This window comes from Syngnathus acus, chromosome 22 (genome assembly GCF_901709675.1).
Source record: "Syngnathus acus chromosome 22, fSynAcu1.2, whole genome shotgun sequence".
NCBI lineage: Eukaryota > Metazoa > Chordata > Actinopteri > Syngnathiformes > Syngnathidae > Syngnathus > Syngnathus acus.
The window spans coordinates 8,563,965-8,591,892 of NC_051106.1; the positions used below are offsets into that span (position 1 = coordinate 8,563,965).

The 27,928-nt window shown below is 46.9% G+C and overlaps 3 protein-coding genes and 2 long non-coding RNA genes across 8 annotated transcripts; 2 read left to right on the forward strand and 3 right to left on the reverse strand.

The window, feature by feature from the left end:
• Positions 1-120: 120 nt before the first annotated feature.
• Positions 121-3,107, reverse strand: d2hgdh (D-2-hydroxyglutarate dehydrogenase). The gene is made up of 10 exons (XM_037241282.1): positions 2,879-3,107; positions 2,491-2,802; positions 2,314-2,371; positions 2,112-2,251; positions 1,817-2,010; positions 1,581-1,749; positions 1,341-1,484; positions 1,097-1,239; positions 849-1,014; positions 121-725 (listed from the first exon to the last, which is right to left on the reverse strand). Exons 2-10 carry the CDS (start codon positions 2,798-2,800, stop codon positions 463-465), a joined length of 1,587 nt encoding a protein of 528 aa, XP_037097177.1. The 5' UTR covers positions 2,801-2,802; positions 2,879-3,107; the 3' UTR covers positions 121-462.
• A 190-nt stretch (positions 3,108-3,297) lies between these two features.
• LOC119116096 (RNA polymerase II elongation factor ELL-like) lies at positions 3,298-7,630 on the reverse strand. Of its 2 annotated transcripts, none has more exons than XM_037241257.1 (12): positions 7,316-7,630; positions 6,792-6,836; positions 6,572-6,693; positions 6,320-6,483; positions 5,596-5,885; positions 5,318-5,442; positions 4,884-5,229; positions 4,696-4,774; positions 4,497-4,563; positions 4,192-4,363; positions 4,047-4,091; positions 3,298-3,947 (listed from the first exon to the last, which is right to left on the reverse strand). In XM_037241257.1, the coding sequence occupies exons 1-12, from the start codon at positions 7,433-7,435 to the stop codon at positions 3,822-3,824; spliced, it is 1,701 nt and encodes a 566-aa protein (XP_037097152.1). In that variant the 5' UTR covers positions 7,436-7,630; the 3' UTR covers positions 3,298-3,821. The 2 variants fall into 2 exon arrangements, with proteins under 2 accessions (XP_037097152.1, XP_037097151.1); XM_037241256.1 differs by having other exon boundaries at positions 6,792-6,854.
• A 740-nt stretch (positions 7,631-8,370) lies between these two features.
• LOC119116138 (single-stranded DNA-binding protein 3-like) lies at positions 8,371-24,987 on the reverse strand. Of its 3 annotated transcripts, none has more exons than XM_037241335.1 (18): positions 24,641-24,987; positions 21,800-21,872; positions 21,589-21,650; positions 20,214-20,298; positions 15,342-15,431; positions 14,271-14,354; positions 13,465-13,524; positions 13,320-13,386; positions 12,853-12,917; positions 12,715-12,776; positions 12,594-12,639; positions 12,470-12,505; positions 12,291-12,342; positions 12,059-12,129; positions 11,841-11,919; positions 11,736-11,764; positions 11,512-11,613; positions 8,371-11,341 (listed from the first exon to the last, which is right to left on the reverse strand). In XM_037241335.1, exons 1-18 carry the CDS (start codon positions 24,694-24,696, stop codon positions 11,312-11,314), a joined length of 1,149 nt encoding a protein of 382 aa, XP_037097230.1. In that variant the 5' UTR covers positions 24,697-24,987; the 3' UTR covers positions 8,371-11,311. The 3 variants fall into 3 exon arrangements, with proteins under 3 accessions (XP_037097230.1, XP_037097229.1, XP_037097231.1); XM_037241334.1 differs by having other exon boundaries at positions 12,288-12,342; positions 24,641-24,986; XM_037241336.1 differs by lacking the exon at positions 14,271-14,354 and having other exon boundaries at positions 12,288-12,342.
• Positions 13,313-16,796, forward strand: LOC119116227. The gene is made up of 2 exons (XR_005096249.1): positions 13,313-13,418; positions 16,331-16,796. It is a non-coding gene; the product is annotated as an uncharacterized LOC119116227 (long non-coding RNA).
• On the forward strand, positions 22,929-27,250 carry LOC119116218. Its single transcript, XR_005096241.1, has 2 exons — positions 22,929-23,522; positions 27,014-27,250. It is a non-coding gene; the product is annotated as an uncharacterized LOC119116218 (long non-coding RNA).
• The last annotated feature ends 678 nt before the right edge of the window (positions 27,251-27,928 follow it).

Genomic DNA, 27,928 nt, shown 5'->3' on the forward strand with positions numbered 1-27,928 from the left:
ATATTATATGTACGATTTTGTTTTTATAATCTGTAAAACATATTTGATATAATCAGTTGTGCGTAAACAGTGAATATACAGCATTTATCTTACTGAAAATATTTTGCCCACGCTTCTTACAATCATGGCATTTATTTAAAACATTTAGGTAATTACACAAGTGCAGACTATAATTTAACAATAAAAAATATTGAATATTGCATTTTATTCAATCAATCAAAGCAGCGGCCTGCATTCTTAAGTGTTACGCAAGTGACAAGTCGAGACACAAGCACATTCTTTTTGTTTACTTTGTCTCTCTGTATTGCTGAAGCACTTTCTATGCAATTTGAATTTCTTGGGGGCATACGTTCCAAACAAGTCCTACTGGGATTTATTTTGTTTCCACTTCTCGGACAAGTGTTGTAAAATCCCGTTAATAACACTTGTTTGTTTTTTTGGACGGTCAACAGAAAACGACTTTCACAACAGCTTGTCCGGTAAAGTCTTGTACGGGTTGAGGATGCCCCTTGGGTCCAGCATGGCCTTGATGCCGGCCATGAGGGCCACCGCCGAGCTGGGCTTGCTGTAGTAGATGTAGTTCCTCTTCTTCAGGCCTAGTCCGTGCTCGGCGCTCACGCTGCCCCGCCGGGCGGACGTCCACTCGTACACAAACGGTTCGATGGCAGCCAGCAGCGCGGCGTCTCTGGTTGGCGAGGTGATGTTCAGGTGGAGATTCCCGTCTCCTGTGGGAGGATGGAAGAGAGGACATGGAGTGCCACAAGAAGAAGAGTCTCCTTGCATGTGTTGACATCTTGTTTCTTCCCATTTTAGTTTTGTAGTTTAGTTTTAGTCTTGCCAGTTCTTACCCACGTGTCCGTATCCCACAACCCTCTTGGCTTGGCCCCTCAGGTGGGCTCTCATGTCGGTCACCAGCTGGTAGATGGTCTCCACGGGGAGCGACACGTCGTACTTGTAGTTGAAGCCGTCGTGAGTCAGCGCTTCGGTAACGCGTTCGCGCATCGACCACAGAGCCTTTGCCGGAAAAGAAATGTTTTTTAAAAAGAATTCCCCCACAAATAAAATCACAATGCAGTAGTATGATGTCTTAAGTCACCTTGGTTTTGGACTCCTCCGTCGCCAGCGTCCCGTCTGTGACTAGCGACGATGTCATGGCTTCTTCCAAGAAATTGTGGAGCTTCTCCTCGTCGTGCCGCGGGTCCGAGCCCGATGTTTCTATCACCACGTAGAATGGACAATCTGGACGGGAGTGCGAGCGATAACGATTAATGCTCATCTTTTTCAATTCAGGATACAAAAATGTTTGGTTTTAACAAAAAGCTGAATTTCTCCATGTGTACCAGAGATGGGGTTGTCCAGCTTGAGGTGCGTGTTGAGCAGCCACATACATTCGCTGTCCAGGAACTCAAAGGCCGACAAGATTTCTCCCAGCATGCTTCTGCACAGCTGAAAGGTCTTCAGAATCTGCTCAAACGTTTCACAACCTATGAGAACAAATCAGAGCTTTTTTTTCTTTTTTTTTTTTTAAATGATCATTTGTGTTATTTTTGAACAGCTAACCCAAATGCAACAGGGCCTACCCAAAAACATCACATGGACAGATTTCGGCTTGCGAGGACAAAGGACGGACACGGCGGTGATGACGCCAAGCGTGCCTTCGGAGCCAATGAAGAGCTGCTTGAGGTCGTAGCCCGTGTTGTCCTTCCTCAGGGTGGACAAGCAGTCTAACACCTGACCGTCAGCCAGCACCTGGATCCATTATGGCAACATGAAAAGAGTTTCTAGGGGATTTTTTGCCTTGGCTTGACAAACTCACCGCTTCCACGCCCAGAACACTGCCGTGCAGTGAGCCGTAGCGCAGTAGCCGCAGACCCCCGGCGTTGGTGGCTACGTTGCCCCCGATGTGGCAGCTGCCCTTGGCGCCCAGGTCCAAGGGCATGATGTGTTCCCGTTGCTCTAAGTAGACAGACAAATGCTCCAGGACACAACCCGCCTGGCAAGTCAGGACCCCTGCAAAGCGACTTGAAAATAACTTAAATATTCAAGCAAAGGCTAATAATTAAGGAGGTTGCAGGAAAGTGCAGGGAAGTCTCAACTGTGTGGACACGAACCAGAAATGGCATCAAAGCTCAGGATGTTGTTCATGAGGGCGGTGGAGAGGATGATCTCGTCATAGACGGGAACGCTGCCACCAACCAGCCCGGTGTTGCCTCCTTGCGTGTTCACCGCCAGATTTCGGCTGTTACAGTAGCTATCACAGAGGGAGGACTTGCATTAATGTCTGATAACCACTGGACTCCATTTGTTTCCAACCTGAGAATTTGTGAGACTTCCTGTGTTGTCTGAGGTCTCAGCAACACCTCACTGGAACCTGCAGGGGATGCACAGACATCACTGAGATGTGTTGAATATTTGCTGGTAATGCTTCAAAACTTGTTAGATAGGAAGAAAAATATCAAACCGCAGAAGGAGGGATTACATTTAATTCACCTCTAGAAGACTTGAGCCAGTCCACATTATAAGACTCCAACAGGTCGGGGTCAGTCACGGTTCGGCCAGGTAGAATCTTTCGGAAGAAGTCCAAGTCCTCCTGGGTCACGGTGGAAAACGGCAGTCTTTCTGGAACTGCCGCCAGCGGGGACTTTTTGGTACCATCGCCCCTGTCGTGCACCGTCCTAACGTGGTGACGTAAGCGGTCTGGAGGTAGTAAAAGTCCACCTGAAGCTGTAGGCAAGTCAAGGTTGGTCAGGGGCCGTGTGAGGGTCGTTAGCCGGAGTGTACCCCGAAGCAAGCAAGCCATTACTGTGAAGACAAGCCGGATAAGTTACAGATTGGCAACCTGTCAATAAAAAAAAATATTACTCGTTGTTTTGGCTACCTTATCTCAAGCTAGCCAGCTAGCAACTTGTCACATTGTTTCTAAAGTAGCCAACTAAATATACATTTACAGGAAAACCTCGTCAAGTTAGCCGACTGACAACTCACACTCAACTACTTCAAAACAGCAGACATTTATCAGGTGCAAATTGCAAAAATAACGGAGAATAATGTTATGTTTTGCAGATAGGGAGCGTGGTGCAAGTGTTGGTGACTGGCCAGACTGACCAATCACCGTTCGAGTTGAGCTAAAAAAGGCGTGGCTACGGGGTCACTTGCGGCCAATCGCAATGGATAAAAAAACATAAATATGTCCGCCATCTTGAACCGGGAGTATCCGACAGAAATACCGCGAGATGTGATGACATGATCACGAGACCACAACTCCTGCTGATACCGAAATGTAACAAACTGCAGCGATTCAGCTTCAATTTTAAGTTTATTTAAAAAGTAATTCATTGACATCCAACTGTAACCATTTTATTATGACAGAGGCAATAAAGGTGAATAAAAATGGCATACACAAAATAGACTCATTGCCATGCGTTCTTTAAGACAGGTAGCGTGCAACATGTTTTTATCCTTAGAATTCTTTTCAATTCCAGCAATACATGGAGAAAAATCCCTGAATGCAGATTCAAACACGTTGAATAACACCAGATGACAGGCAGCCCCCCCCCACAAAAAAAATCCGGACGATAACAGTGCCTTCTCAGTATGAACAATAATGATAAAAAGACTCCCCCCCACTCCAGTATAGTGCCATCACTTCATGTGCTTCACTGCTTGCAATTGCCGCTGCGTACATCTTTGGCTGAAGCGACCATCACACTCCATCCAGTCGGTGCGCTTCCCGTCACAGCCGACCAGAGACCATTGATGCAACGAGACCAGAGTTTCTGGAGCCCTGTAACCGTGACGTTCACTGGAGAAGTTTTTCCTCCTCACTTGGGGGCGGAATACTGCTCCAGTTGCCGCTGATCAAACTTGGATATGAGCTTCTTGATGTGAGCCAGTTTGTTGTGGAGGTACTGACAGCGCAGGCGGTCCTGGCTGTAGCTGGGGTTGGACTGGTAAAAGGGGAAAACAAAACAAACTGTGATGTCACGCAGAAATGCAGACAGGTGTGTAAGAAAATTAAGCATGGCAACATTTTAAGAATGGCCAACCTTCTTTATTTGGCGATACTCCTGGACGATCTGGTTGTGAATAGTCTGTAAGAAATACATTTCTAAGGCCTCTGGCAATGATTTTTAAAGCCATTTAAAGTCAAAATTGTCACATATTCAATGGAATGACTCCTCCACGCCTCACCTTGTATTTGTGCGAGTCTTGGTGGAGCTGCTTTAGCTGCGTGTCCAGCACCATGAACTGGCGGGTGACGCCGTCGATGTGGGCGTGCAGATCTCGGTAGTCGCTGTACTCCTTGTTGAACTCTTCCTTGTAGCGCTGCCGCTGAGCGGGGCTGCTGATCTCCGTGTAAGTCCTGCGGGCACGAGCGCAACAATCAGAAACATTTCCGCCGTGTGGATAAAAATGGCAAGAAACAAATTGGAAGGCCCCGAAGGGTAAATATATATATATCTATTTTCAGCAACTATTTACTTTCGTCCACTCACGTTAAATAATCCGTGTTCTGCTCGGCTTCTTGAAGGCTGTCCGAGTCAAACGTCACATAGCCGGCTTCTGTCAACAAGGTTTTAAGGGTAAGAATTGCTCAAAATACGATCAAGTTGGACCCGGCATTAATTACTAAATAAATAAATAAAACCAATTAATGGCCCAGCGTAACTATGTATTGTAAAATGACCTACTGACCTGCATTGTCCACAGTAACTTGAGTGGTTGAACTGGTTTCTGTTTTCCTTTCTTTGCTGCCTCTGTTCCTCTCCTCCTTCTGAAGTCACAACAGTAGAACAATAAGTGGCAAATGCAATTTATGTAAGAATTGCATATGGATGCTCAAAAGCTGTTTGTGGAATGTCAAAGCTAGTTCCCGATCTCACCTGCTCTCTGTGTTTGCTCTTCTTCCTTTTAACAGAGTTTCTGTCAACATCAGGCAGAGGGTCACTCTTCACCTGAGCTGTTTCCTGCCCGCAGGCCGCCGACAGAGAGTCCAAAAGCTTGCGGGGGTCCAGCGAGTGCTCGGAACGGACATCGTCGCCTGGCGTGGCAGCGGCTTTCCGCGTCAAGTGCGATATCCTGGTTTTCTTACTGACCAGAGGGTCGGTGTACTCCTCGACAGGGGCGGGTTTGGGCCGGTGTGCCGGCGACGAGTTGGGCGTGTCCCGCAGCGGGCTCACCTGCACCTCTGGGACGGTGAGGAGGTTCTGCTGAGGCTGGAACAGCTTCCTGCACAGAGACAGTATTTTCCATAGCGCTTACTGACATGAGCTGAGAGGTGAACCACTTCACACATGCAGCGGACTTTCGGGGCTACCTGACAAGGATCCGCTTGAGGAGCTGCTGGTCTCCCGACGTGTACCCGGGCCAGTCTTTGCGCAGCTCCTTGTACAAGCCGTCCTTGAGCACCCACGTGTTGTCTCGGCTATTACGTTGGCCCACCTGTACGCACACGATGCGCCATAAAAATAATGAGCAGTCTACACCAGGACTAGACAAAGTGTGGCTGACATTTGGGCCCCTCTGTTTTTTTTTTATCTATCAGATCATGCGTTTGAAAAGCAAGACTACAGAAAAGCAACATAGTGTCCTTACATCATTGAGCACGGAGTCCAGCATCTTTTTATCAGTTAGCGTGAGTCCGTCTTTATGTAGTCTCAACATGAGCTCTGGCTTCTTGTAGGGCCTGAGGGCCAGCAAGTGCGTGGCCCTCTCCCTGATGGGCTGCTGCTGGACGCTGCATCTCCCACTGGACGCGCCGCCAACTTTCCTGCCCTTGGATGGGGTGGCACCCGCTTTGACCGCGAGGGGCGATTTGGCCGTCTGGCGAGGTTTGGTCAGGCCGGCCAAAGCCGGGGCTGGGGCGCGCACCGTCACCTTCTTGCCTGTGTATGTGTCCAAACGCCTCGTCAGTGGACATGAAAAAGTCTGCACACTTCTAACATCAGGATGTGTGATACAATTTGAAGTCAAACCAAGTCACCACAGACAGGAAGTAGCGGGACGGCATTTCATGATGTTGCAGAATGACAAAAGTCAGAAGTAGAAAAAAAAAACCACATGTGGGTTACGACATACACGAGCGGAAGATGCTCAGCCTAGTTTTGGGGAAATGACTCCACTTCCACCGATTAGACAAAAGCATCACGTATGCGAGTGACGCAATCAGACACTGCGTGTTTCTGCTGCTACAAGGGTTAGAAAGTTCTGGGAATCTTCATTGTTGGAAACATTACACAGTAATGACAATTCAGCTTGGGAAGCCCTTTGAGACTCTTTTGGGCCATAGAATGTAGCCTCATGACAATATATAGCCTACCTTGCTTGAAGCGACCTCCCTGCTTGATGACGATGGCCCCCCGGCTGCGGTTCTCCTCCTCGGCCTGCGCCATGCTCTGCAGGGCTTTGTCGTACGAGTCGTCCGTGGCCCTCACAGTCATCTTCTTCTGGATCACTCCCAGACACGACAGCTCCTGCGTCGAGCTGCAACACACACGCCGCCGAACTTTGTCAGCATTTATGACATCAGGAGTGCTTGTCGGTTGGACAGACGGTTATCATTTCATCTCACCCGGAGTCGACTTGCTGGATGCAGTCGAAGCTGCCGTGTGGATTGTCACGGGCAACGTTGGCGATGCCGAACACGAAGACCCTGGCGTCGGCGCCGTTCTTCGAGGAAGGAATTGTAATTTTCTACATCAAGGTCACAAATGTAGGGAGGATTAGAATCAGAAAGCAGTCATAATGCATTTTGTGTTTGTGATGAAATGATATTGGGCAAATCCTCTTACCCCTTGGTTTCCATTGAAACAGATAGTGGGAGGTGCGCTTGAAGCCTGAAGGAGAGGAGAACTCTGCATGAGCAACGTCCATGTGGAAATAGTGTCCATTGGTAAACAACCAAAATCACTGCAAGCGTATCGAATCCTCTTTTGTGTAGAAATGCACACCCCTGACTTGGAGAGCTAAGTATTTCTTTTTGGGTGGCACACACTGCTCAGTGTAAAAAGTTGAACAACCACTAAAGTACAAAAGCATAAACATCTGTGTACAAATGTAGGGAGTAAAAGTAAAATGGCGAGCAAACATATTTACACTCAATTAAAGTACAGATGCCTGAAAAATAAACATCTTGAGGAGAGTAATGCAGTATTTGTACTTGGTTACTTGGCATCATCAGTCCCTCTCGACCGCCAGTCTACATGTTGGTTCCGCATTCTCTTATGTAACAGGGAATTCCATTTCAATTTAATAGTTTATTTTATTTTAGGATTAGCACGATGGAGGCTAAAGGCGGCTAAATGAGTTAGCTTACCTTGTCGTGGTGGAACTTGCTAATGGCTGTCGCCGCGCTGTCAGTAAGTTTGAGGTGAAACACCGAGACGTTCGCCAACGAGCCACCGGTAAGCCCGTAGCAGTGGTTCTCCTCCAGCATGGCCGTACGCAGCGAGGCCGACTGCCTACCTGGCTGGCCGGTTGCTGCTCCCGAGTTGGGGGGTTAGACAAACGGACATTGGCCGAGGCTGGGGAAAGAAGGATAGGGGGGATAAGCCCAAAAATACAGGCTGCCTGTGGTACCCTTCTTTCCTCGCGCTCTCTTCTGGAGTACGCCGTGTGACGTCAACACGCTGGGCAGTCTTCATTGGTTCACAGGCGTAAATAAACGGTGACGTAGTCAAGACGTAGGCTTTCACTTCCTGTCTGGCTCCTAAATTACGCATCGGGGAATTTCTTCAAAACATCCTGTGGCTACTGACATCAAATATATTTCTATGTTCGTGGTCAGAGGCTGACAATTCAGAGAGCAACCCATTAATCAATTTACAATAAAGACTGAATCAAATCAAAGGCAAATAAAATGGCATTATCTAGTAAATGAAGCCCAACTACTCTGGACAAGTCTAAACCAGAGCAGCATTGGATATTGAAGCCTCTGGGCTGTGAAACAAAGACAAGTTCAAACACATACTAGCAGAAACCGGCTGCTTGGAGTCATAACTTGCAGTCATTTCTCACCCACAGACTTGATGTTTTCAAGTATGTTGAGGCAAATAGCTTCATTCACACAAAGCGAATAGTTACAGACAATTAAGATTTTCAAAGATCTTACTCTGCTCTCCCCACACTCCAATGGATTTCATTAAAACAAACCACTGCAAACAGTATCCTTTATAAACCACTAGAGGGAGCCAGCGTTCCACAAGTGGTACTCTGACTACACTAAACCACTGATACATAAGATTTTATCATTAAAAACAAACGAAGAAAAACATATTGCTTTTGTGAGAGACCAAATTTACAGCTGATCTCAAAGTGGATATATAGGAGGACTAATATAATATAAACGCCATTGATAGTAAGCAGCCGGTGTTCATGGCAAAAGGAGTGAAGTCGTTTTATTTATTTTTAATATGTATCTACAACAAGGGGGGGGGGGGGGGGGACACACGCAAAAATGACTGACAACTGAAAATAAAAACAAACCAAAATACACTTATCAAAGTAGCCTGTCCACCTTTGATAATTTTTTTGTGTCCATCTAAAGAAAATTTACAATATAAAGAAACATACAAATAAGACGGAACAGCTTTATTTTTTGTTTTCTTCTTTCTCTTTAACTACACGAGACACTTAGGATGAGAAAACTACCCCAACATGAAACAAAGCAAAGCCCCCCGCTCTCCTGTGAACACAATGCCTCATCATATTCAATACTGCTAAAATAATAAAATAAAATGAGGAACTGAACATAAACAGTCCTCAATTTCATCCCTCGCGCCCCTGTTCCTTTTCAAATGATACAGTATTTTACAACGGCACAATAAAAATACAGAAATGTTCATTGCTGTGGACAGAAACAATAAAAAGAGCAAGGCTGCACTTTTGGACAAGCGTATTTGGAAAATTCCTCATTTAAAAAAATTCTTCATAGTTCAGAAGAAGGGATATGTATCAAGAAAAATGGCCTTCTCCTGTCCGATTCACAGTTGCAATTGTGCGTGACGTTTCAATTTCCGGACCTCCGTTCTGCACTTTTTTTTTTTTTTTTTTAAATAAACATTTGCCGAGTTTGCCCACACACATTCACGCACACACACAGTATGTTTCTGTGATTTGAAATATCAAAACATGTCAATGATATCAAAAAAGCATTGTACAGTATTTACAAAGAAAAAGAAATAAAAAAAAAGAAAGATGGGAGAGTTCAACATTAATAAAAATCCGACAGCGGGTGGCAGGCCTGCAAAGCTGGAGGGGAGGGTTGTTCAAATTCTATTGTACTTTTTGTTGCCCAATTATGAGGAATAAAAATAAAACCGCCCGAATCTGGACCCCATCTGGGGCAAAGTGACAGCTGACATCAAAATTCATCTGTAGCCGATTAGCTATCGGCAAAATAATTTTGTGTGGATGCCACTCCTATTTGGGCCGCATCCAGTGCAAAGTGGGGGGGGGGGGCATCAAAACTAGTTTGTCCTCAGGGGGGTTAAAAAAAAAAAAAAAAAAAAAAAAAAAAAAATGGACAGAAGACGCAGCAGTAAACCAAACCATCAGCAAACTGACAAAAATAAAAAGAACCCCAACACAGCCACATTGGTGGGGACCGCCCCGTCCCAACAAAAAAAAAAAAGCTTCAGTACCTTGGCGGACGGGTCTGGGTGACGGTCTGATGACATCACACAGATGAGGAGTCGAGGACACAGTGCTGCCTAGATCTGCATATTTACACCGTTGCTACGAGTGGTGCAGCTAGAAGAGAATGACACTTGTTAAAAAAACGATGCCACCTTTCACACAAAAATCCCGCTTAATCACAGCATCAAAAATCTGGGACTCAACGGCCCTTGCCTTTTAACACAGAACCCAGTTAAGTGCAGGCAGGAATTTACCGGAACTGTGTGTGGAAGAGTTCACGTAAAATCTACACGGCATCCTTCTTGTCCTTTTTAGAAAAATGATGGAGAAAAGACCTAACCTATGAAAAAAGTCAAACCCTGCAAAACACTCACATCAGAGCATAACACAACCTGACATTTTTCCGGTCATATATTTCACACAGAACCCAGAGAATGCAGGATATTTACAGGATAGAATATAGAGAATGCAATAAACTACTTTTGGAAAATGACAATTGGTTATGCCACAAAAAGCGTTACACTTGTACCACTTTCCGGGGTTTTGTATGAAATGAAAGGCAAAGGCTAATAATTGCCAGTTTTTCATTTACAGTTTTGATACGATCATTTTGCGGGAACCTCTGCGTGAAAGAGGCTTTTACAGGCTCATACGTTAAAGAATAAGAAAAAAAAATAGTCCACAGTATATAAATAGAGCTGTGCATTACTATGCATGAGGCTGACAAAAGTTTGGTAAAATGAAAGAAATTTAAGTAAAAAAGTGGTGTATTAACAAAACTATTTAGGGTATAAAGATTAGGGGGAAAAAAGGCTGTGTAAACAAAAAATTCTGGTAAAAAAAAAAGCTTCAAAATAAAAGGTACGCTGAAAAACAGTAATTTCGAGATAAAAAGGATGGAAAAAATTGGGGCTAAGAAAAACAAATTAATTGGCTAGAAAAAAAAGTTGTGTAAAATAAATATATATTTTAAAAAGGCCAGTAATGCAGGGATACATTTTTACCCGCAGGGAGCAGCAAGATGACATCATATGTATGCACATGATTAGGCCTTCTCTCCCAAAGTGAATCAAAAAAATAGCATAGCAATATAATTAACAATAATACAATAATAAAAATGATACAGCATGATACAATACATACACACAAAAGGAAAAAAAAAAACAGATCATCACAACACCTCTGTTAAAAATGTACAAACAGAGGTTGGGAACAACACATTGTAAAATTATAATAACAATAATAATAATAATAGTAAGTCCGATTTTGGGTGAAGATTCCAAAGTGTCCTCGAGCATGTCACTCTCCTTTTTCTCTGTTTGTCCTCGTTCCCCCGTTCTCATTGTCTCAAGTCCGAGAAGAGGCTCTTCCTGTTGACCTGCTGTGGCTTCCTGCCCGGGCCGGCGGCCATTTTGCACGCTCTCAGAGGGCCCGCTTTTTTCACCAGAGTCCTGGTGGGCTCCAGGGTCGCTCCGGAGGAGGACGTGGATGCCAGCTGCGGTTCACCCGAGAGGAAGGTTGCAGTGCAGGAGGAAGAGGAGGGGGAGGCCCGACCCGAGAGTGAGGTAAGAATTGCAGGCGGGCGAGAAAAAAAAAGAAAAACAAGTGTAGGGGTCCAAAATAGGAAGGGAGAAAAAAAATAACCAAAATAATAAAAAAAAAAGGAAAAATAAAATCACACACTCATCGTCATGTTGGGAGAATACTGAAAAGAGAGAGAGGGAGGGGAAAGGGAGGAAGGAGGGCAAAAATGAGTGGATATGCAACATTTAAACACTAGGGGGCGCTCACACCCAGCACTGAGATTTGCGAAATGGTAGTCGGGGCAGCGTCAAGGTGAGGCGTTTAGGGGTCTGTGGTGAGGCTGCCACTTACACTTTCACTTTGGAATGGGTTCAAAAAGTTGCCGCCCATTTCGCCGTCGTCTCTCGGCGTTCCGGGAGGGTTGTTCATGCCACCCATGTTGTTAGGAGAACTCTGGAGAAAGAGAAAAGGGTAGGAAACAGTTAGAAAGTTGACGTGATGATGGAGGCGTTAAGTCAAGTTGGTTAGGTCAGGTCGTTAAAACAAGGCTAAGATTTCAAGTGGAGGTGCTTCACCTTTGGCAAGCCGTCCATATCTCCAGACCCTGCGGGGGAACGGTGCACTTGAGTGATAAAGCACACTTGACTAGCGCACGACAAGAAGGAGGAGAGAAAACGCACCTAGTGATCCGTTCATGTGGTGCGGCTCCATGGCTCCCATCGCGCCCATCGGCCCGTCCGGCCCTGGTCCCATTGGGAACTGGCGCAAATGGCAGATAAACAGAAATTTGACGTCGATACTGCCAGAATCCCAGAAAACAGCATATTCAAACCAAAATGGCCGACAGCAGAACATGAACACAGGCGGCCAATCGGACGGGTGTCAAATGGGCACTTACGTTGGGTCTGTTGCCTCCCGGTCCGATGGGATTCATCATGGTGTAGATGTTTTCACTAGAGTTGGTCGAATCTGAGCAAAGCAAACAAAAAAAGCTCAGTTGACCGATCGCATTGAGGTCCGCTTTGAACAAAACATGACCGACAGCAAGCGTGACGTGTGAGGAGACATGCGCGGTGAGGGGGGCGAGATGAATTTGGGGGGGGGGGGGTCTTAGGTACGTGACGCACCACCTGGGCTGGGCATGATGGGCGTTCCGGGTGGACCACCTCCACCGGGGGGGCCCTGTGAAGAGCCAAAACGAGCGATCAGTTGAAAATTCACAAAATGAAATCAATCCAACTCTTTTCACATATTTAAATGGATTATTTTATGCGTGGCGCTTCCATGTTGGCGTGACCTGTCAACTCACCACATAGTTCCCTGGAGATGAGGAGGAGTAGGCTATCTGCGGAGGGAAACCAGACCATCACATCTCGTGTCGCTAACAGTTGCTATCCGGCAAAGCTAATATTGGTCGTGCGGCGGCGACTCACCGAGTTGGCGTTAGGACCCGGCCATGGCCCTCGTCCTCCCGGACCCCTGCGGTGACATAGTGGAACGTCAACAACATGATCACAACAATCCAAACCGGTACAGGAAGGACGATGAGCGTACATGTTCATTCCCGGCATGGGGCCGCCCAAGGAGTTGGGCGGGGGTCTCATGCCCCCGTAATTCTGCGAGACGCAAAAAGTCAAATTGAGGATTGGGTCACTTGTATCTCAAGGCACGGCGCGGACGTGTTAGCGGTACCTGTGGGCCCATGGCCATTCCTCGAGGAGGGTTCATCCGCATGGGACCGCCCATGTTGGGATGCCCTGAAACGAGAACCCAAACAGCTCGCATTAATGGCTGGTCTCCTAAAGTCTAATTGAGACACACGACAGACTCGGCTGCGTCCTAATCCCATTAGTTGGAACCCTGTGGCCGTAATCTCCAGACAGAATCTCCACAGACCTCTGTTATCCCGGCCCATCGACTCACCGACTCACATTAAGACCACATGGGCCTAAAATGACTACAATATGGAAACAAATGGATGCTGGGAGTGATTTTCTTTTCTTTTATAAGAACACAAACAGAAATGTAGAAATCCAAACATTATTTAGAAAATGGGATTTACATCCCGGTCTGTATCCCAAAACTAAATCCAGTCTTTTAAACGGACTGTATTTCTAATATAGTGTATAAATATTTCTTTTCAACAAGAATCGCCAAACCTTGCGGTCGTGTCGGGTCCAAACTGTTTGGCAGTAGAGGCTGCGATCCTGGGATTCCACCTGGAGGCTGAACACGTGGAAAAAAAGCATGACTGACAGGTATGATCAGCTAAACAGTGATTAGGAAGCGGGGCGGGCTTTGTACCTGATTTGGCATTCGGAGAGTGGGGCGAGGTCCGCCTGGGTACCGCGGGGACATGAAAGGCTGCAAAAAGACCCAAATTGTGAGATTGTGGGCTAAACATTCGCACCGAGGACACACAGATGAGGCGGATGACGTGTAAAGCCACACATCTCCCTGCTCTCGCCACGGTGGGGAAACCCCGACTCGGCCTGCGGTCACGCTGGTTACACGCAAACGCGTCGGGGCCAAGGACGATGTCGGCCTTTAGCGTGCAACGACTCAGGAAACCAGACACCGCGAGGACGACGATCCGGGTTCGGGCTGGAAGTTTACAAAGCTGGCTAACCCCAATTCGGATTTTTCTATTTAGGAGCAGGGTTGAAGTCAGGATGTGAGTGCATGCTTGGTGCCTTGGTTTATTCATAAGCTGCGAGAAAAAGCAAGCAGAGGAGTGGTGTGTGCGTGTGTCCATGTGTGTGTGTGTGCGTGCTAAGAGCAGCAGGGGGAGATAAGTGCACAACCCCCCACGAGCAGCTCCGGGGGAAGGGCGAGGAGCGAATAATTTATCCCACACAGGGACACCCGATGCTGGGCGATGACGAGGGCCACGGCCTGCCGACTCCTGGATGTTCTCTTAACGGTGATCACAGGTGTCGGGATTATGGTTCTAGTACCAGAACCAGATTAATAGGCCTGGAGGGTCAATGAGGAAGAAAGTGCGAGGAAGACTGATGGGGAGGGGGAGGGGGCTATTTTTGGGTGGGCTTTTTTTTTTTTTTGAAGTAATGGAAGGAAGGAAGGAAGGGTTGTGAGTGTTTGCCTCTTACCTGGCCGTGGGGTCCCATCATGGGGTTGCTTGGGTTGTGTGTGGGGGGCTGTGCGTGGGGGGACTGCTGAGAGCCGGGCGGTCCCTTGAAGAAAGAAGAAAGGTGGGGGTGGGGTGGGGGGGTTACACCTGGAGCAAGCGCCCCTTCAATCTCATTGGACGATATTGTGGTTCTTTCTAAAAATCAATTCCCAGCCCCCCAAAAAAAAGGCCAACCATCCTGACCCATTTGCCTTTTTGACATTCTACTGCCCTCGCATCGCCGACGTTAGCGATGCGAGCCCGAAGGCACTTGGATGTCAATTTCGCTCGACAGCAGGGGGCGCTGTAGGATAAACCCAAAACATCTGCTGAATTCTTGGCATCATGTGAGACATGCCAACGATGTGTTGCATCATCACATGGGGAAATGGTGGCGACATCGGGACTACATCGCTTCCCGACTGTGACCGGGAAACACGTTTGTGGAAAACAAGCGACGCTCGCTGTCATAATAAGTCCCCTCGCAAGGCACACACGCGTGTGCACACGCACACACACACGCAGACCCTCAGTCCACCCCCACCGATGTTATAAATAGCGCTCCCGTGCCTCACTCGCTCACTCACTCCATCCCCTTTACTTATGCACTCATTAGCCTCCCCGCCTTGCTTACGGCGCCAAAACAACGGTGGCGGGTGAGTGACCGCGGGTCCAGGTGGAGGTGATCTTTCACATTTCTCATTTCTCTGTCGCTGCCCGCTACCTTATCGCGCTTGGGCCAAATGCCAAAGCTGTCCATCACGCCGCCGCTGTCGCACACACACACACACACACACGGTGTTATAGCCAATGTAGCTGAGATGCGAGACCTTCTCGGCATCATGCAAGCAGAGATGGAGGATGGAGGAGTGGCAGAGGACGTGAATGCAGGAATGGAAAGTCTCGTAAACTATTCCGCTCTTCTCCATAAAACTCGTTTTAGTTCAAGAAAGACAAATGAGTGCGGCTAAAAAGAGGCGTGACTCGACAAAGATGTTGAAGTGAGTGATTGGCGGGTTGGATTGCAATGTCGGCTGTGGTCGGCCATTACCTGGAAAAATCCCGGGGGCATGGGACCGCCTGGCATGGTGTCGTTGGGGGGCATGTTGCCCATCACTGGGCTGGGCGCTGCAGCCGCGCTCTGAAAAGCAAACAAGAATTTAGCCTTCAACCATTTATTAGTGCCTTTAAAGTATTACCTGAAGAGCAAAATGTGAGGGCAGGCCTCATCTTTTTTTTATGCTGACAAATTAGGACAAAGTCTTCCAGGAGGAATTTCCCCATTAATAAAAATAAAGAAAATCTCTAGCTGGCAAGCATCACGTCGCTGCACTTTTCCAGTGTTTACAGTTTCTTATAATTATGGCTGAGTTGAACTTTATTGCGATTTGTGTGTGTGTGGGGGGGGGGGGGGTATTTTTTGTGGTGGCTTCTGTGTTGCCGTTTTCTGACCCCTCGCGTGGCACAATATAATTTGCAAAAACCTACAGTCATACAGTTCTGCTTCAATCAATGTACATTGTGCTGCTCATTCTGTTGCGTGCGCCATGACCACCAGGAGGCAGTATAAGACAGCTGTTACCATATTGGAGGCTCAGCTCCTTTGATTTTCTGCAGTAGTATGTTCTTTGCAGAGGATAAAGAATATATGCCAGTGAGTATTGCTACACCGTCACTGTTATGTAAATTAGCATCAAGCTAGCGGAGGCTATGTCTTTAGCTACACAACGCTGAATTGAATTTTTGCCATTTTTGTCTCGACGCGATCCCTCAACTGAGAGAATAGCGCACATTTCTACCTTCCGAGTCCAAACTAATTCAATTGGAGACTATTCATTATGCGTTGGTTTACTTTGGACAGTTGCACCCGGCGGGCTCAGCGAATGTGCCAACTGGGATTGAAACAAATCAAACAATTACACACATTACATGAGTTACACAGTAATATGATCTGGGCAGCAGCTGGCAACGTCCAATGCAAACATCGAGGACACGCGTGCAATAAGCCGTGTTTAAAAGAGATATTCTTTTCCTGTTCAGGGTCGCGGGGAGCTTAAGCCCATCCCAGGTGACTCCATCCTGGTCGACTCGAGAGCCAATCACAGGGCACAGAGACCGCGACAGCATTGATGACGATTTAATCATGTAATATTTTATGATTGCATGATTATTATTTGTGTGTTCAAATATGTGAGCGTACAGGATGGGTTGATTAATTCTTTTTCGTACAGTCTCTTCACATTGTGGATTTCCTCCACTATCGAGTGGGTGTGGAATGTGTGAACGGGGGTTCACTGTTAAGTGTAAAAGCCTTTTGAAGCCGGCAACTCGTACACTGTCAAGTGAAAAGATAAAAAAGTTATCACTGCGATCTGGCTGATTTGCAGGATGCGTGTGTGTAAGGAAAAAAGAAAAAAGTTACAAAGTAACAACTGCAATCTGGCTGATTTGCAGGATGTGCCTGACAGTTGATATTTGACAAACACACATTTTAAAAGCACAAAAAGTCTCATAGCTGCCACTTTTTGCTTTGCATAATAGCACAAATGTTTTCTTTTGTCAAGGGGGAACAACGCCGAAAAAAAAAAAACCAAAGTGGAAATCTCAGAGTGGGGCGGAGGGCTAGGCTAGGAGCCAAATGATTCAGCCCGGGAGTTAAATATGATATAACCGTATTCTCGTCCGCACACACGTACGCTTACATAAGCATGCCGGAACAAACACGCACAAACACACACACACGGTGCACACAAAGAGTTGCATCACAAGCTTATAAAGTGCTGCCTTTCAGTCGGGAGGCAGACGGAAGGAGCTTGGGTGTGTGTATATGTGTGTGTGTGTGTGTGTGTGTTCACATTCACTCCTATGGATGCAATTCCAAATCTTTTCCCGCACCCCGCTAAACATCCGTAAAGGAGAAAAGCGCACAAGAAAATCATGCACGCAGCAAAACACACCTCCCCCCCAGCTTTATGCTAATTCGGCGAGCAGGTCGCAGAGTCCCCGGGGAGGCGGCAGGGTCGACTGCCTCTCTCTCTCTCTCTCTCCCTCCATCCTCATCCCTCCATTCTTCTACCCTCCCCACCCAGTCCAAGACTTGCCCCTAAAAAGCTACCATTCCGTCCCTATCGCATAACACCCCCCCCCCCTCTCTCCCTTCCGAGTAAAGGGGCGTCAGAAGCTTGCAGAAGCTGTTGCCATGGAGACAGGTCCTATCTGCACTCTGTCCCCCTGGCATCCCCCGCTCCAGGAAGAAGAAGAAAGAACAAGAAGATGCAGAAGAAAGAGAGAGAGAGTTAAGATAAACACGCAAAGAGGCGGAGGAAGAGGAGGGCTGCGTTAGCCCACCATCAATCATTGTTGCACGTTGCTGATCCAGACTATTAACAACATCTATTAGTTCTTGTTCCGAGGTGGATTTAGCAAGAGTCGTTACTAAAAAGCCACTGATTTCAACGATACGACTCCCCTTAACGATATTGCTTATTGATCCGCTACTTAAATTTATTCTTCGGGCCGCTATCGCTACGCCGGCCGAGTATAAAAAGCTGATCTTCGGTGTATTTCATATCTGGAAAGGCGTTCGCCGACTGGATTGGCTAATCCAAAGCGTGTCACGATTTCTGTCAGCTTCGTGAAAATTAATATATTGAGCCAGTCAACAGTTTTTTAACTTGGAGGTGATCCGTTTTTTGGGGCCGTGTGGGTTTTGATCATCAGGCCGTGGGCCAACAACGGCAGACGCGTGACATAAAACGCCCCAACCTTTGATGTCGACCGTAAACGTTGCGAGTAGGCCTCCAAGCGGCTGCGGCTGGGCGACCCCCAAGTATTTCCTTCAAATGGTTTTGCGCGCCTCTGCAAAAATGCCACGCTGGCTTGATCTGCATTCTCACTCTCTGCTCTTAAGTGGCACATTTAAGATCTGTGTCATGGCAGCAGAATGACAAAAAAAAAAAAAATCAAGCGTATTCCAAATGAGGATAGAAAACAAACACGCTGAGACTAGGTGTCAATCCAGCCGCCAGAAGCTAACCGTGCTAGTGCTAGCACAGTATGGAGCCAAAAAGCATTTCCCGTCTCACACGCAGGGCCAAAAGACTGGACGGATCAATAGTGCTCAACACATTATTGACCTGTGCCTGATACCTTTGGCGGGGATAAAACAGGGACACAAACATGAGATGGGAGGAGGAGGAGGAGGAGGTATAAATGTGAGTCCGCGCCTGGAGAGGCTACTAATCTACATTCTGCTTCACACCGATATGTACCTCATCACCGTCTCCTTGACCCCATGTCCTTATTGCACATAGAGACAGAGAGAGAGAGAGGGCGAGCAAGTGAGAAAGAGAGGACGGTGGTACGGAGAAGAAGGCAAAAGCGCTGACTGCGGCGATCCAGCTAATTCATCAGCCCAGTCAAAACACGGCCATTGCGCTCAACAGGATGCAGGGGGGACGGGACGCTACGTTGGACAGACAGAAAGCCCAGCTGCTTCTCAAAACTGGCACGGGTGAACACACACACACACACACACACACACACAGACACATGCGCAAAACGGATGACGCCGCAGACACAACATCCACTCAGCTCGCACTCCACAGAGGCTGAGGAAAAGATGGGGATTAAAAAAATGGGAGGCTGAAAAAAGAATATACATCTGCCACTGTGCAAAGAAGATGTCTGTCGCTAACCAAAACAGCAGCACTTGCCATCTTTTGAGAGTTCGTCGCACAACTCGGGGAGCACAGCGTCGTCGCTGCTAAGCCCACACCGTTGCTAACCAAAACAGAAGCACCCAATCAAGTCAACAGCCTATTGCGGGTGTGAATGCCGCCTTTAAGATCTTTCCAAAAGAAAAAAAAAAAGACTCAAGGACCCGCGAGAAGTCATGTGGAATCCAAAGGATTAGATGCATTGTATAGAGCAGACCTCCAGAAGGACCAAGGCATCTTTTGTTTACCCCCACCCCCACCCCCTTTCCCATGCAAAGTGTAATTACCACGCACAGGGTAAAAAAAAAAAAGCACCAATAAACTACTGTTGAAGATAGCGGAGATAAAGAGGCCCGAGAGGCCTTCATCTCATCAGCTGGATAACGCCTCATAAAAACCAAGCAGCCCCTAAAACCAGGCCTAAACTCTTGTAAAGATAAGCTCGACAAACAAGTCTTTCCTTTTCTCGCCCGGCCGTCCACCAGCAGAGACGACCTGCGCTTTAGGGGGGTGTGGGGGAGGGAGGGAGGGAGGGAGGGGAGGGGTGGTGGTGCAAGAGAGGCCTCAGGGGGTCCGGAGCCAAAATTAAACCAGCCCTGTCTCCTTGGCTTCGTCAGTGTTAGATACAGACAGTGAGCAACCATGTCGGACGGTCACGCACGGCACGCACACGGAAGGCGCCCTCCGCCCCACCTCCTCCTCCTCGTGCGGGCCGCTTGCCAGAGATGCCCCGAGTCATTAAGTTACACACGCGCACAAAACAAACATACATCAAACACACAATAACGCTTCAACAATCACACCATATCAGACATGGACACACAATCACATGCGAAAATCACACAACTTCACACATGCAATCTCACACACACACACACAGAGCGCGGTTTAGCGCCAACCCTGTGCCGGGATTACGGGATTAGAACTCTATTCCATTATCTGACCACACTGCTTCGCACACACAGACACACACACACACAGTCTTGACCGGAGGATATCCATCATGACGCATGACGTTTGCACAGCAGCGGATGCGATTCTTCAAGCTTCCATATGACAAGACAGAGTACTTTTAGGAGATCAACAAAAAGATGGAACAGTAGTTTTTCATCCTTGGGGGATTTTCATGACAATGTTGCCGACGTGTGACTAAGGCACTTGGGAAGTGTTTGAAATTGTGAAAATAAAGACGTCACATCACTTACGTAGTCATGGAAGGCCTTGGCCTCGCTGGAGTGCTCGCACGTCTCCCGTCGATCCGGAGCGGCACAATACAAGTCCCAGAATACGCTGAAAGGCGAGCACAGGGGAAATATTCAAAGCCAGCGTGAAAAATGACTGAAAAAAATATATATGTGGAGTCGAAAAGCACAAGAAAGGGTCACGCTAGTTTTTGGTTGCGGCGAGGAAGTCGATTGTATCGTCCGCGGTGAAGAGTTGCGATGCCCAATCGGGATGACCTTATGGATGTTTTGATCCCAAAAAAAAGTCAACTAATTATCCGACTTAGCCTCCTTCTACTGCGAGGTCAGGGTGCACTGCTGGCATGCATAGCAATTCTAAAGAATGCTAATCGACCAGAAAGTAGCAAGACCAAAAGATAAGCAAAGCTAAAAACAATTCTTGTTTATTGCTAATATTGACAACTTTTTAGATACTTTTTTTGATGCAAACAAATATTTTTTCTGGACATAATGGTTCCTTTCGTGATTCCTCAGACAACACACGGGCTAAAAGGCCATTAAAGCTAAATGCGCGTTAAACTGTTAATAAAAGAAATTTTCACCTTCACTGCCAATCGCATTGACTCAACAGTCCGAGCTAATATATGCGCGTGTAAAACAGCTTCGCTTTTAATCGAGCGGGCTAATTTATTGCGGGCCCTCGGGGTCCGGTTCAGACTTTTGTCTGACTCTGGGCTAGTCCGTCCGAGTCTCGGCGGCATCCTCGCGCAAGTCCGTCATAGGTGAGCTCGGATTAGGCTTGATTTAAATCCGCGGCTCGGAACAATCTGTTTAAGGTGAAGAGTTTAATGTCGTCTACTGTGGCGAAGGCAAGCGGCCGCCGCTCTTTTTTGTATCCCCTTGGGAAGCGGCCCAGATGCCGTTCAGAACACGGCGGATCTGATGATGATTAAAACAAGCAAAAATGGCACTTTTCAAGTGGCGATGCTACGGAACCCCCCGCGGGTTTGACCGGGCGGGGGCGGAGAAACAGCGACCGGGTGCTACAAAAGGAGACTGGAATGCGACGGGGATAATCTGCTAAGAATCCTTCTGCTGCGTGAACAAAAGGAGAAAAGTGTGTGTGTGTGTGTGTGTGTTTGGGGGTGGGTGGGGGGCACAAAAAGGGTGAAGAGGGGGAGGCCATCCATTTTAGCAACCATCTGGATCCATTGTTTCAGGAACCGGGAGGTGAAAGAAAGATGCAACGCTGGAGGAGGGGAGAGGACGGAGAGCGAAGGTGGGTGGGCGGGGTTTGATAGGGTTGGGGCAGGGGGGGGGTCAGACCCTCAGTCAGTCTGGTCAAGACCGAGACTCTGGCACACCCTTGCTGAACAACAGTGTCATCTTTACTCACCACCACCATGAATGGAGAAATCCAGGAGGCTCCCCTAATGTGATGTTCTTCTCCCATCGTATCTGGGAGAGCGAGAAGAACGATTCAGTCACCAGCAAGAGTGGCTTTTCTTTGCCCGAGCTAAATCGCTAACACCGATCGAGAGGCCCGCGAGGATCACACACGCGTAACTTTATCGGCTCGGTCCTCATAAAAAATGCATCCGGCTTACCTCGGACAGGAAGGTCTGCGCTGACTTCTGTGCTCCCACGTGTAGTAGGTACTCGTACACGTATAACGCCAACCTGAAACGCAAATAGGAAGTTATTATCTTTGATTGCAACACGCACCTCATTTATTAACGGACGGCGGGATGGTCGGCGAGAAGGAGAGACGAGCTCCTTGTTGACCCGACGTGGCGCTCCCGGACTCCCTCGCTTAGTCGGGTTTAATAGGCCGTTAATGGAGCATCAATCGAGCGGCGGCGGCGGGGATATGACAACGCGCTCTGGCTAGGAAGACCTCCGGACGGGACAATCTCATCCTAATGAGAGGGACGGGAAGTCGCTCACCCTCGGTAGATGAAGAGAGAATCCATACGCCCGATACCGAGTACCGATACTTTGTGGCCAAAAAAAACAAATATTTCGATGGATTTTGATGCAACATAATGCCGGGAGGATTTGTTTTCTTGATATGAGAATACATAAAATCAACAGAGAAAGAGAAGTAGTCCTATACCATAAATGTTATTTTTCCCGGTACTATAAAGAAAGCGGAAAACACCAATTAACCAGCTTTCTTAATCAGGCCAATTTCAAACCGAGTTACAAACAAGCAGCCTGAGGTGACGACATGAACGGCACACGCCAAAAGAAAAAAAAAAAGATTGTCTTGTGTTCATTTTACCGCAACAAACGCCACACGACTCGAGAGCAGCGATGATTAACACAAAGGTTGAGCTAGCCGCACTTTGATGACAATCAGCGCCAATGAGTCATCCGTTCTGGCCTCCGGCGTCGCTCATGATTTATGTGGAGATTCTATTTTGGCAGGTTTGTTTCTCAGCAAAACGTCTCCTCGTGCGTGTTAAAGGCGACCAAACATGTTTTTCCCCATGGTGACGCAAGCCTCCAAGTTAGACAGGTTCTCCGAGATGTTTCAAAAGCTTGCTGCAAAAAAAGTGCAAGAGTTGACTTTAATGCGAACACAAATGCACATCTAAACCGATTATCCTCAATTCTATTGATGTCATGGCCGTATGTTTTATAAAGTACAGCATCAGAGCGTCACGCCCACACACAAAGTCCCTCACACACACACTTGACCACACGGCCCACAGGAATTTGACCACTTTCCTTCGAGCTCCTCGCAATTTGTAGGTCACAAAGTTCCGAGTGACCGCTGGTGTAGAGTGTAAGACACTATCACTTGCAGGCCACACACACACACACATGCGCACACACAAACAAGAGGTGCATACCTGTGCACACACTCCTCCCCTCATTTAAAATTCAACTACGGCAATACTAAAAAAAAAAAATTTTTTAAAAAGGGACCTTTGTTCATGTTTAAATGGAGGGTGAGCGTCTTATTTTTGTGATTTCGAGACATAATATTCCAAGCTAACATTAGCTTTGAATTAGCGCGGGATCTTCACCCACCTTGGCCCGTGACGGCCGCAGCTAGCGCGTGGCCGAGTAGTAAGCGTCTTGACAATAGCAAGTGCCTTCTTTAAACATGGATGAGGCCACCCCGCCGTATTTTGCTCCACTCGCCTTAGAGAAGCAGCTCGGGTCCGTGTCAATAATTCAACAAGGCGAGTAGAAGAAGCTTGAACGTCCAAAGAGGGACGGTGAAACGGGAACACATTTTAAACGTGGAACTGAGGTGTGCTATTCTATACTCTTCTTCTGGAGTTGGTATTTTCTGCACGGCTGTGCAACCATGCTAAGGTAATTATGGAGCCAAAGTTTCAGCACTTGCTGCATGGCTGTGAGGCCATGCTGGTATCGAGACTGTTTTGCTGCTGCCACCTGAAAGTTTCCCACTTGTTCCATGATGCTTGTTGATGAGTTGATTGTTTGAATCAAATGATCGAAGAGGGAAACGTCTAAAACAGGGCATACCACCTTGAATTTCTGCATGAACAAAAATCACTCAAGTGTGGTGAAGTTTTAGCAGTTGCAGCACTACTTCACATTACTGATTGCTTTTTAACAACTTTTTTTTTTTGCACTTGTAAGACAGTTAATATTGTGACTTACACAGTTTACACAGTGAAGAACGCCTTTATAACTACAGTTGCTAACCTCGAATGAATGTTTCCAAATACAAAATGCTTTTTCGCGAGGAAAGTCCCGATTGTGTCCACCCAAGGCAAGCCTGCCTTTGTGCATGAGCCGGTGATAGTTCAACTTTTAAAAGCAATGCATTTAAGTGCACACGTTACAAGTGCGCGCTACAACCAGACCCCTTTCGGAAATCGGTTCCAAACAAAGAAACCGGCAGCTCGGATCCCTCGTACCCAGGCTAGCGAACCAGCCCCCGCGCCGATACCTCGCTGAAACGCTTCGGCTCCGTTCGGCAGCACTAAAACCGACACTTTCAAGCAGTTTTGCCGGGGAAAGACGAAGTTTTTAGAGCGCCGCGCGCACTCAGTGGGGGGCTGGCTGGACGGCATCCGACCAGCGGGGAACCATGCGCGGCTACGATGTGGCCCTTCGAGCCGGTGAGGGTCCGGGGGTAAAGAAACGCCAGCAAACAGCTGTTTATCTATTTTTACCGGTGGGGGGGGGGGGACACAAAGCCTCTCAGCCTGAAGTGCTTACAAGGCATTGTTCCCCCTCCTCACCGCCGCCTTAGTTAGCACGAACTAGGGGTGTACATGCGAATCGTGGTTCCACTTTTAAAGCACAACTTAAGAGAGGCGGGGAAGCGGTTGTTACGGTTTAGCCGAACCGGGCTAAAAAGGCTAATAAGTAGCCACACTTTAAAATGTAAATGACAGTAGTTAGCAAGTTTAGCCAAGGCTAGGCTACCCCCCCTACACATGTAGTAATAATTGACTTACTTTTCTCTCGCTTGGCTATCAGAGGGGACCACGGCTCCCTTGCCCTTGCCGTACATCTTGCAGGCTGTTCGGCAAACACTTTTTTTTATTTGATCCCACTCCTCGACACCTGTCAAAGAAAGCGAGAAGGGAAAGCTACTATCTCCATAGCTACCCGGTTAGTGTTGTCTCTCCCCCTCTCTCTCTACTTTGCCTCTCTCTCCGGCTTTCCTTTTTTTTCTCTCTCTCTCTCTCTCTCTCTCTCTCTTCTCCTACACCCCCCCACCCCTAACATTGCCCACAAATCAGGCAGGGTTTCAGTCCAGGCAGGGTGGGCGACTTGAAACCGTCCACCGGTGGTGGAGCTTGCTGCTTTTTTTTTTCCTTTTTTTTTTTTTTCAATCGCTGTTCCAGGATTTTGTTCAGGCCCCCCCTGTTGTGCGAAAGTGGGGGCTTCTTAAAGGCGCAGCGTCCATTTTATTTTCTCCCACTTAGCTCAAGTTCAAGTTGGCTTTTCTTTACATTGTGTGTTGTACTTTTTATAACACAACACGATGCTAATTCATTAAGTCGTCTTTACTCTTTTTAAAGAGAACTTGGAATGCAAAATTGATTTCTTAAAGTGTTAGACTAGTGGCAAGTTTGATTCACAGGGGTTCAAATCTTGCCTCAGGTCTTCTTGTGTGGAGTTTATGTATGGTGTACTCTTAGCCTCGGTTTTGCTGTATGGCTGTGAAACCATGCAATGCCGATTATAGTCTTGCATAACATGTTTAAGCCTTAACATGCGCTGCATGGCTGTGAGACTATACCGATCAACTTCTGATTATTGTTTATTAATATTATAATGTAACAGCACCTGCTGCACGGCTGAGACCAAGCAGTTAGCTACGCTAGGTCGTGAGTCCATGTTGTGGTTCTTTACATCCTTGTGCCCATCACCTTCAATCCAATGGAACATCCACCTGATTTGATGTTGTTTTAATCTCATACATATAGACTAGAATGATGCATAATGCAGATTTTTTTGGGAAAGTTTAGTAGAGGAATGCTAGTGACATGTGGAAAGTTGCGCGTGCGTCCTGTCTCTTTAAGAGTGTGCCGAGGTTGAGCTGCTTGGTTCGTGTGTGCGTGCGTGTAAGGCAAGGGACGGACGGGCGAGCGGGCGGGCAATGTGTTCTGTTTTCATGCTACGAGCTGTGGGAAGGGCACAGCTGACTGCGTGTGTGTTTGTGTGCACGCGCATGCATGGATGGAAGTGCGTGTGCGCGCGTGCGCGCGAGTGCAGTAGAGCTTTATTTTCGCTCGTGTGTGACGACGAACATCTTCTGACAAGTTGGTGCAGTAAGACTGACAATGAAAGCAGATATGAAAAATGTGTTAGGGAAAAAAACAATGACACGATTCGCAATTTCATGAGTCTTAAAAGGTACACATAAATAAGATTGCGTTGAGTTCGTGCACTCAAATGAAGCAAACGTGTACTTGCAGCACGGCTGTGAGACCATGCTGGTGAGTTGATTATCTTGTGCACAGAGATTGTTACAAAAATAACAATCTAAACTCGAATTTCTTCTTTTTTTTAAATAATATAAATAAAGAAAACGTTTAACTCAGTAAAACTATAGTAAAAATGGTCTTTGTCAATAAATATTAGTTCCTGGGTTCAATTTAAATGTATTTCATTCATTATATTGTATTTATTTAGGTGGTGCTGTATGTCCGAGAATCGTAGTTTCCTTTATTACTTAGTGACCACGAAGCCTGCTTATCTAAAAAAAAAAGGGCGGTCTGCGCCGTTGTGAGGATAAATGTTTCATCCTAATAATTTCAACTACAATATAATACAGGAAGAAAAGACCAATTTCTCTTCAAAAATTATTTTATTATCATATTATATATTATTATTATATAATAATAATATAATAATAATATATTATTATTGGACTGTAGTGCTATGAATAAAAATGCAAATTTAAGAAATAAAAATAGTAAAATTAGCATCTCATCCACGAATTGCATTTTTTGTGCAAACTAACTCTGGTGTGCATATAGGCAAACTATTCCAATAAGTGATCTTAATTTGGAAGAAAATGGCTGTGAGCGAGCATAGTGACGCTCACCCCATTTCTTCCTCCTCCTCCTCCCTCCGGTACCATCTCTCCATCTTCTTCCTTCTCTTCCACATCATCTTCCTCCTCTGACCCACTTTCCCCCTCGCCTTCTACTGTATCTGCCGCTCTTCTTCCTCTGATATTTCACCCCCATGCACACACATCTTGTCTTTTTGCACTATTCTTAGTTTGTCTTACTCAACTTCCCCCCCCCCCCCCCCCACGGAAGCCATCCTGCATCCTCTGCCATCTTCATCCTGCCCCCTCTTCCTCCCCTCAGCCACAAAGCCACTCAGGACAGACATTCATCGGCGGGGCCGCCAGATGATAGATGCTGCTCACCGCCGCTCCGGCAGCCGGTTAAGCCTCAGATGATGCCTCATGCATACAGATATCACCGGGCTACCAAGGGCTTGGGTGTGCGCTGGTGTGTGTCGGAGAACATGCGCACACACACAGTCCAAATGTGGAACTCAACCAAAATTTTCCTGGAAATAAAATTGTTCCATCAAAATCATTCTCTGCAAATCCTGTCAATCTTGGCTCAATTTAGCTTTTTTTTTTTTCTCAGCACTTATATTCCAAAGAGGGTTGGGTTAACCGGGGCGCCCTAAGGGGTGGGCGTGTCACCCCTTTTTTTTATGACGGCCTTATTTACACGGCAAGGCTGTAATTACCCTAACGAAGCAAAGGGGAGCGCGTGTTGGCGCGCAATCACGCCAAACCTGTATTTTTCATCACTCACAGATGCCTCATGTAAGGCTTCCATCCATTCACATGTAATTGAACGTCTTTTGCCTGCCAATCAGCCGTCTTGTTGGAATATCTCCATTAGTGAGCTCGTTGGCTTCTCAGAAGAGCTCTCAGGAATCGTCTTTATGCAAAAAGAAAATCAATTACCGTATTTTCCGGACTATAAGGCGCATCGGACTATAAGGCGCACCTTCAATGAATGGCCCATTTTAAAACTTTGTCCTTATATAAGGCGCACCGGACTATAAGGCGCACCATTAATGCATCATGTCAGATTTTTAATCCAAATCAAATCATTCTCCATTTTATCATTTTTATTTCAACTTCAGACGCAACAAATTAATTTATAATCACAAAATAATGATCCATAGTCTTTTTGATTCATGATTCATAGTCTTCAGCGGGCCACTTATGATTGATTTCATGACACAATGCTTCGGGC

What these genes read in the sequence shown, in the direction of transcription:
- d2hgdh (XM_037241282.1), bottom strand. Translation starts at nt 2,800, where the DNA reads ATGGCTTGCTTGCTTCGGGGTACACTCCGGCTAACGACCCTCACACGG. An exon ending in GAAGTCTCACAAATTCTCAG is followed by an intron (nt 2,252 to 2,313) that starts GTTGGAAACAAA and finishes CCTCTGTGATAG; the next exon opens with CTACTGTAACAGCCGAAATC. An exon ending in TGTGGGATACGGACACGTGG is followed by an intron (nt 726 to 848) that starts GTAAGAACTGGC and finishes ATCCTCCCACAG; the next exon opens with GAGACGGGAATCTCCACCTG.
- LOC119116096 (XM_037241256.1), bottom strand. Translation starts at nt 7,435, where the DNA reads ATGCTGGAGGAGAACCACTGCTACGGGCTTACCGGTGGCTCGTTGGCG. An exon ending in ATCCAGCAAGTCGACTCCGG is followed by an intron (nt 6,484 to 6,571) that starts GTGAGATGAAAT and finishes TGTGTGTTGCAG; the next exon opens with CTCGACGCAGGAGCTGTCGT. An exon ending in AGTATCGCCAAATAAAGAAG is followed by an intron (nt 3,948 to 4,046) that starts GTTGGCCATTCT and finishes CCCTTTTACCAG; the next exon opens with TCCAACCCCAGCTACAGCCA.
- LOC119116138 (XM_037241334.1), bottom strand. Translation starts at nt 24,696, where the DNA reads ATGTACGGCAAGGGCAAGGGAGCCGTGGTCCCCTCTGATAGCCAAGCG. An exon ending in GAATGGCCATGGGCCCACAG is followed by an intron (nt 12,777 to 12,852) that starts GTACCGCTAACA and finishes TGCGTCTCGCAG; the next exon opens with AATTACGGGGGCATGAGACC. An exon ending in CCCATGCCGGGAATGAACAT is followed by an intron (nt 12,640 to 12,714) that starts GTACGCTCATCG and finishes ATGTCACCGCAG; the next exon opens with GGGTCCGGGAGGACGAGGGC.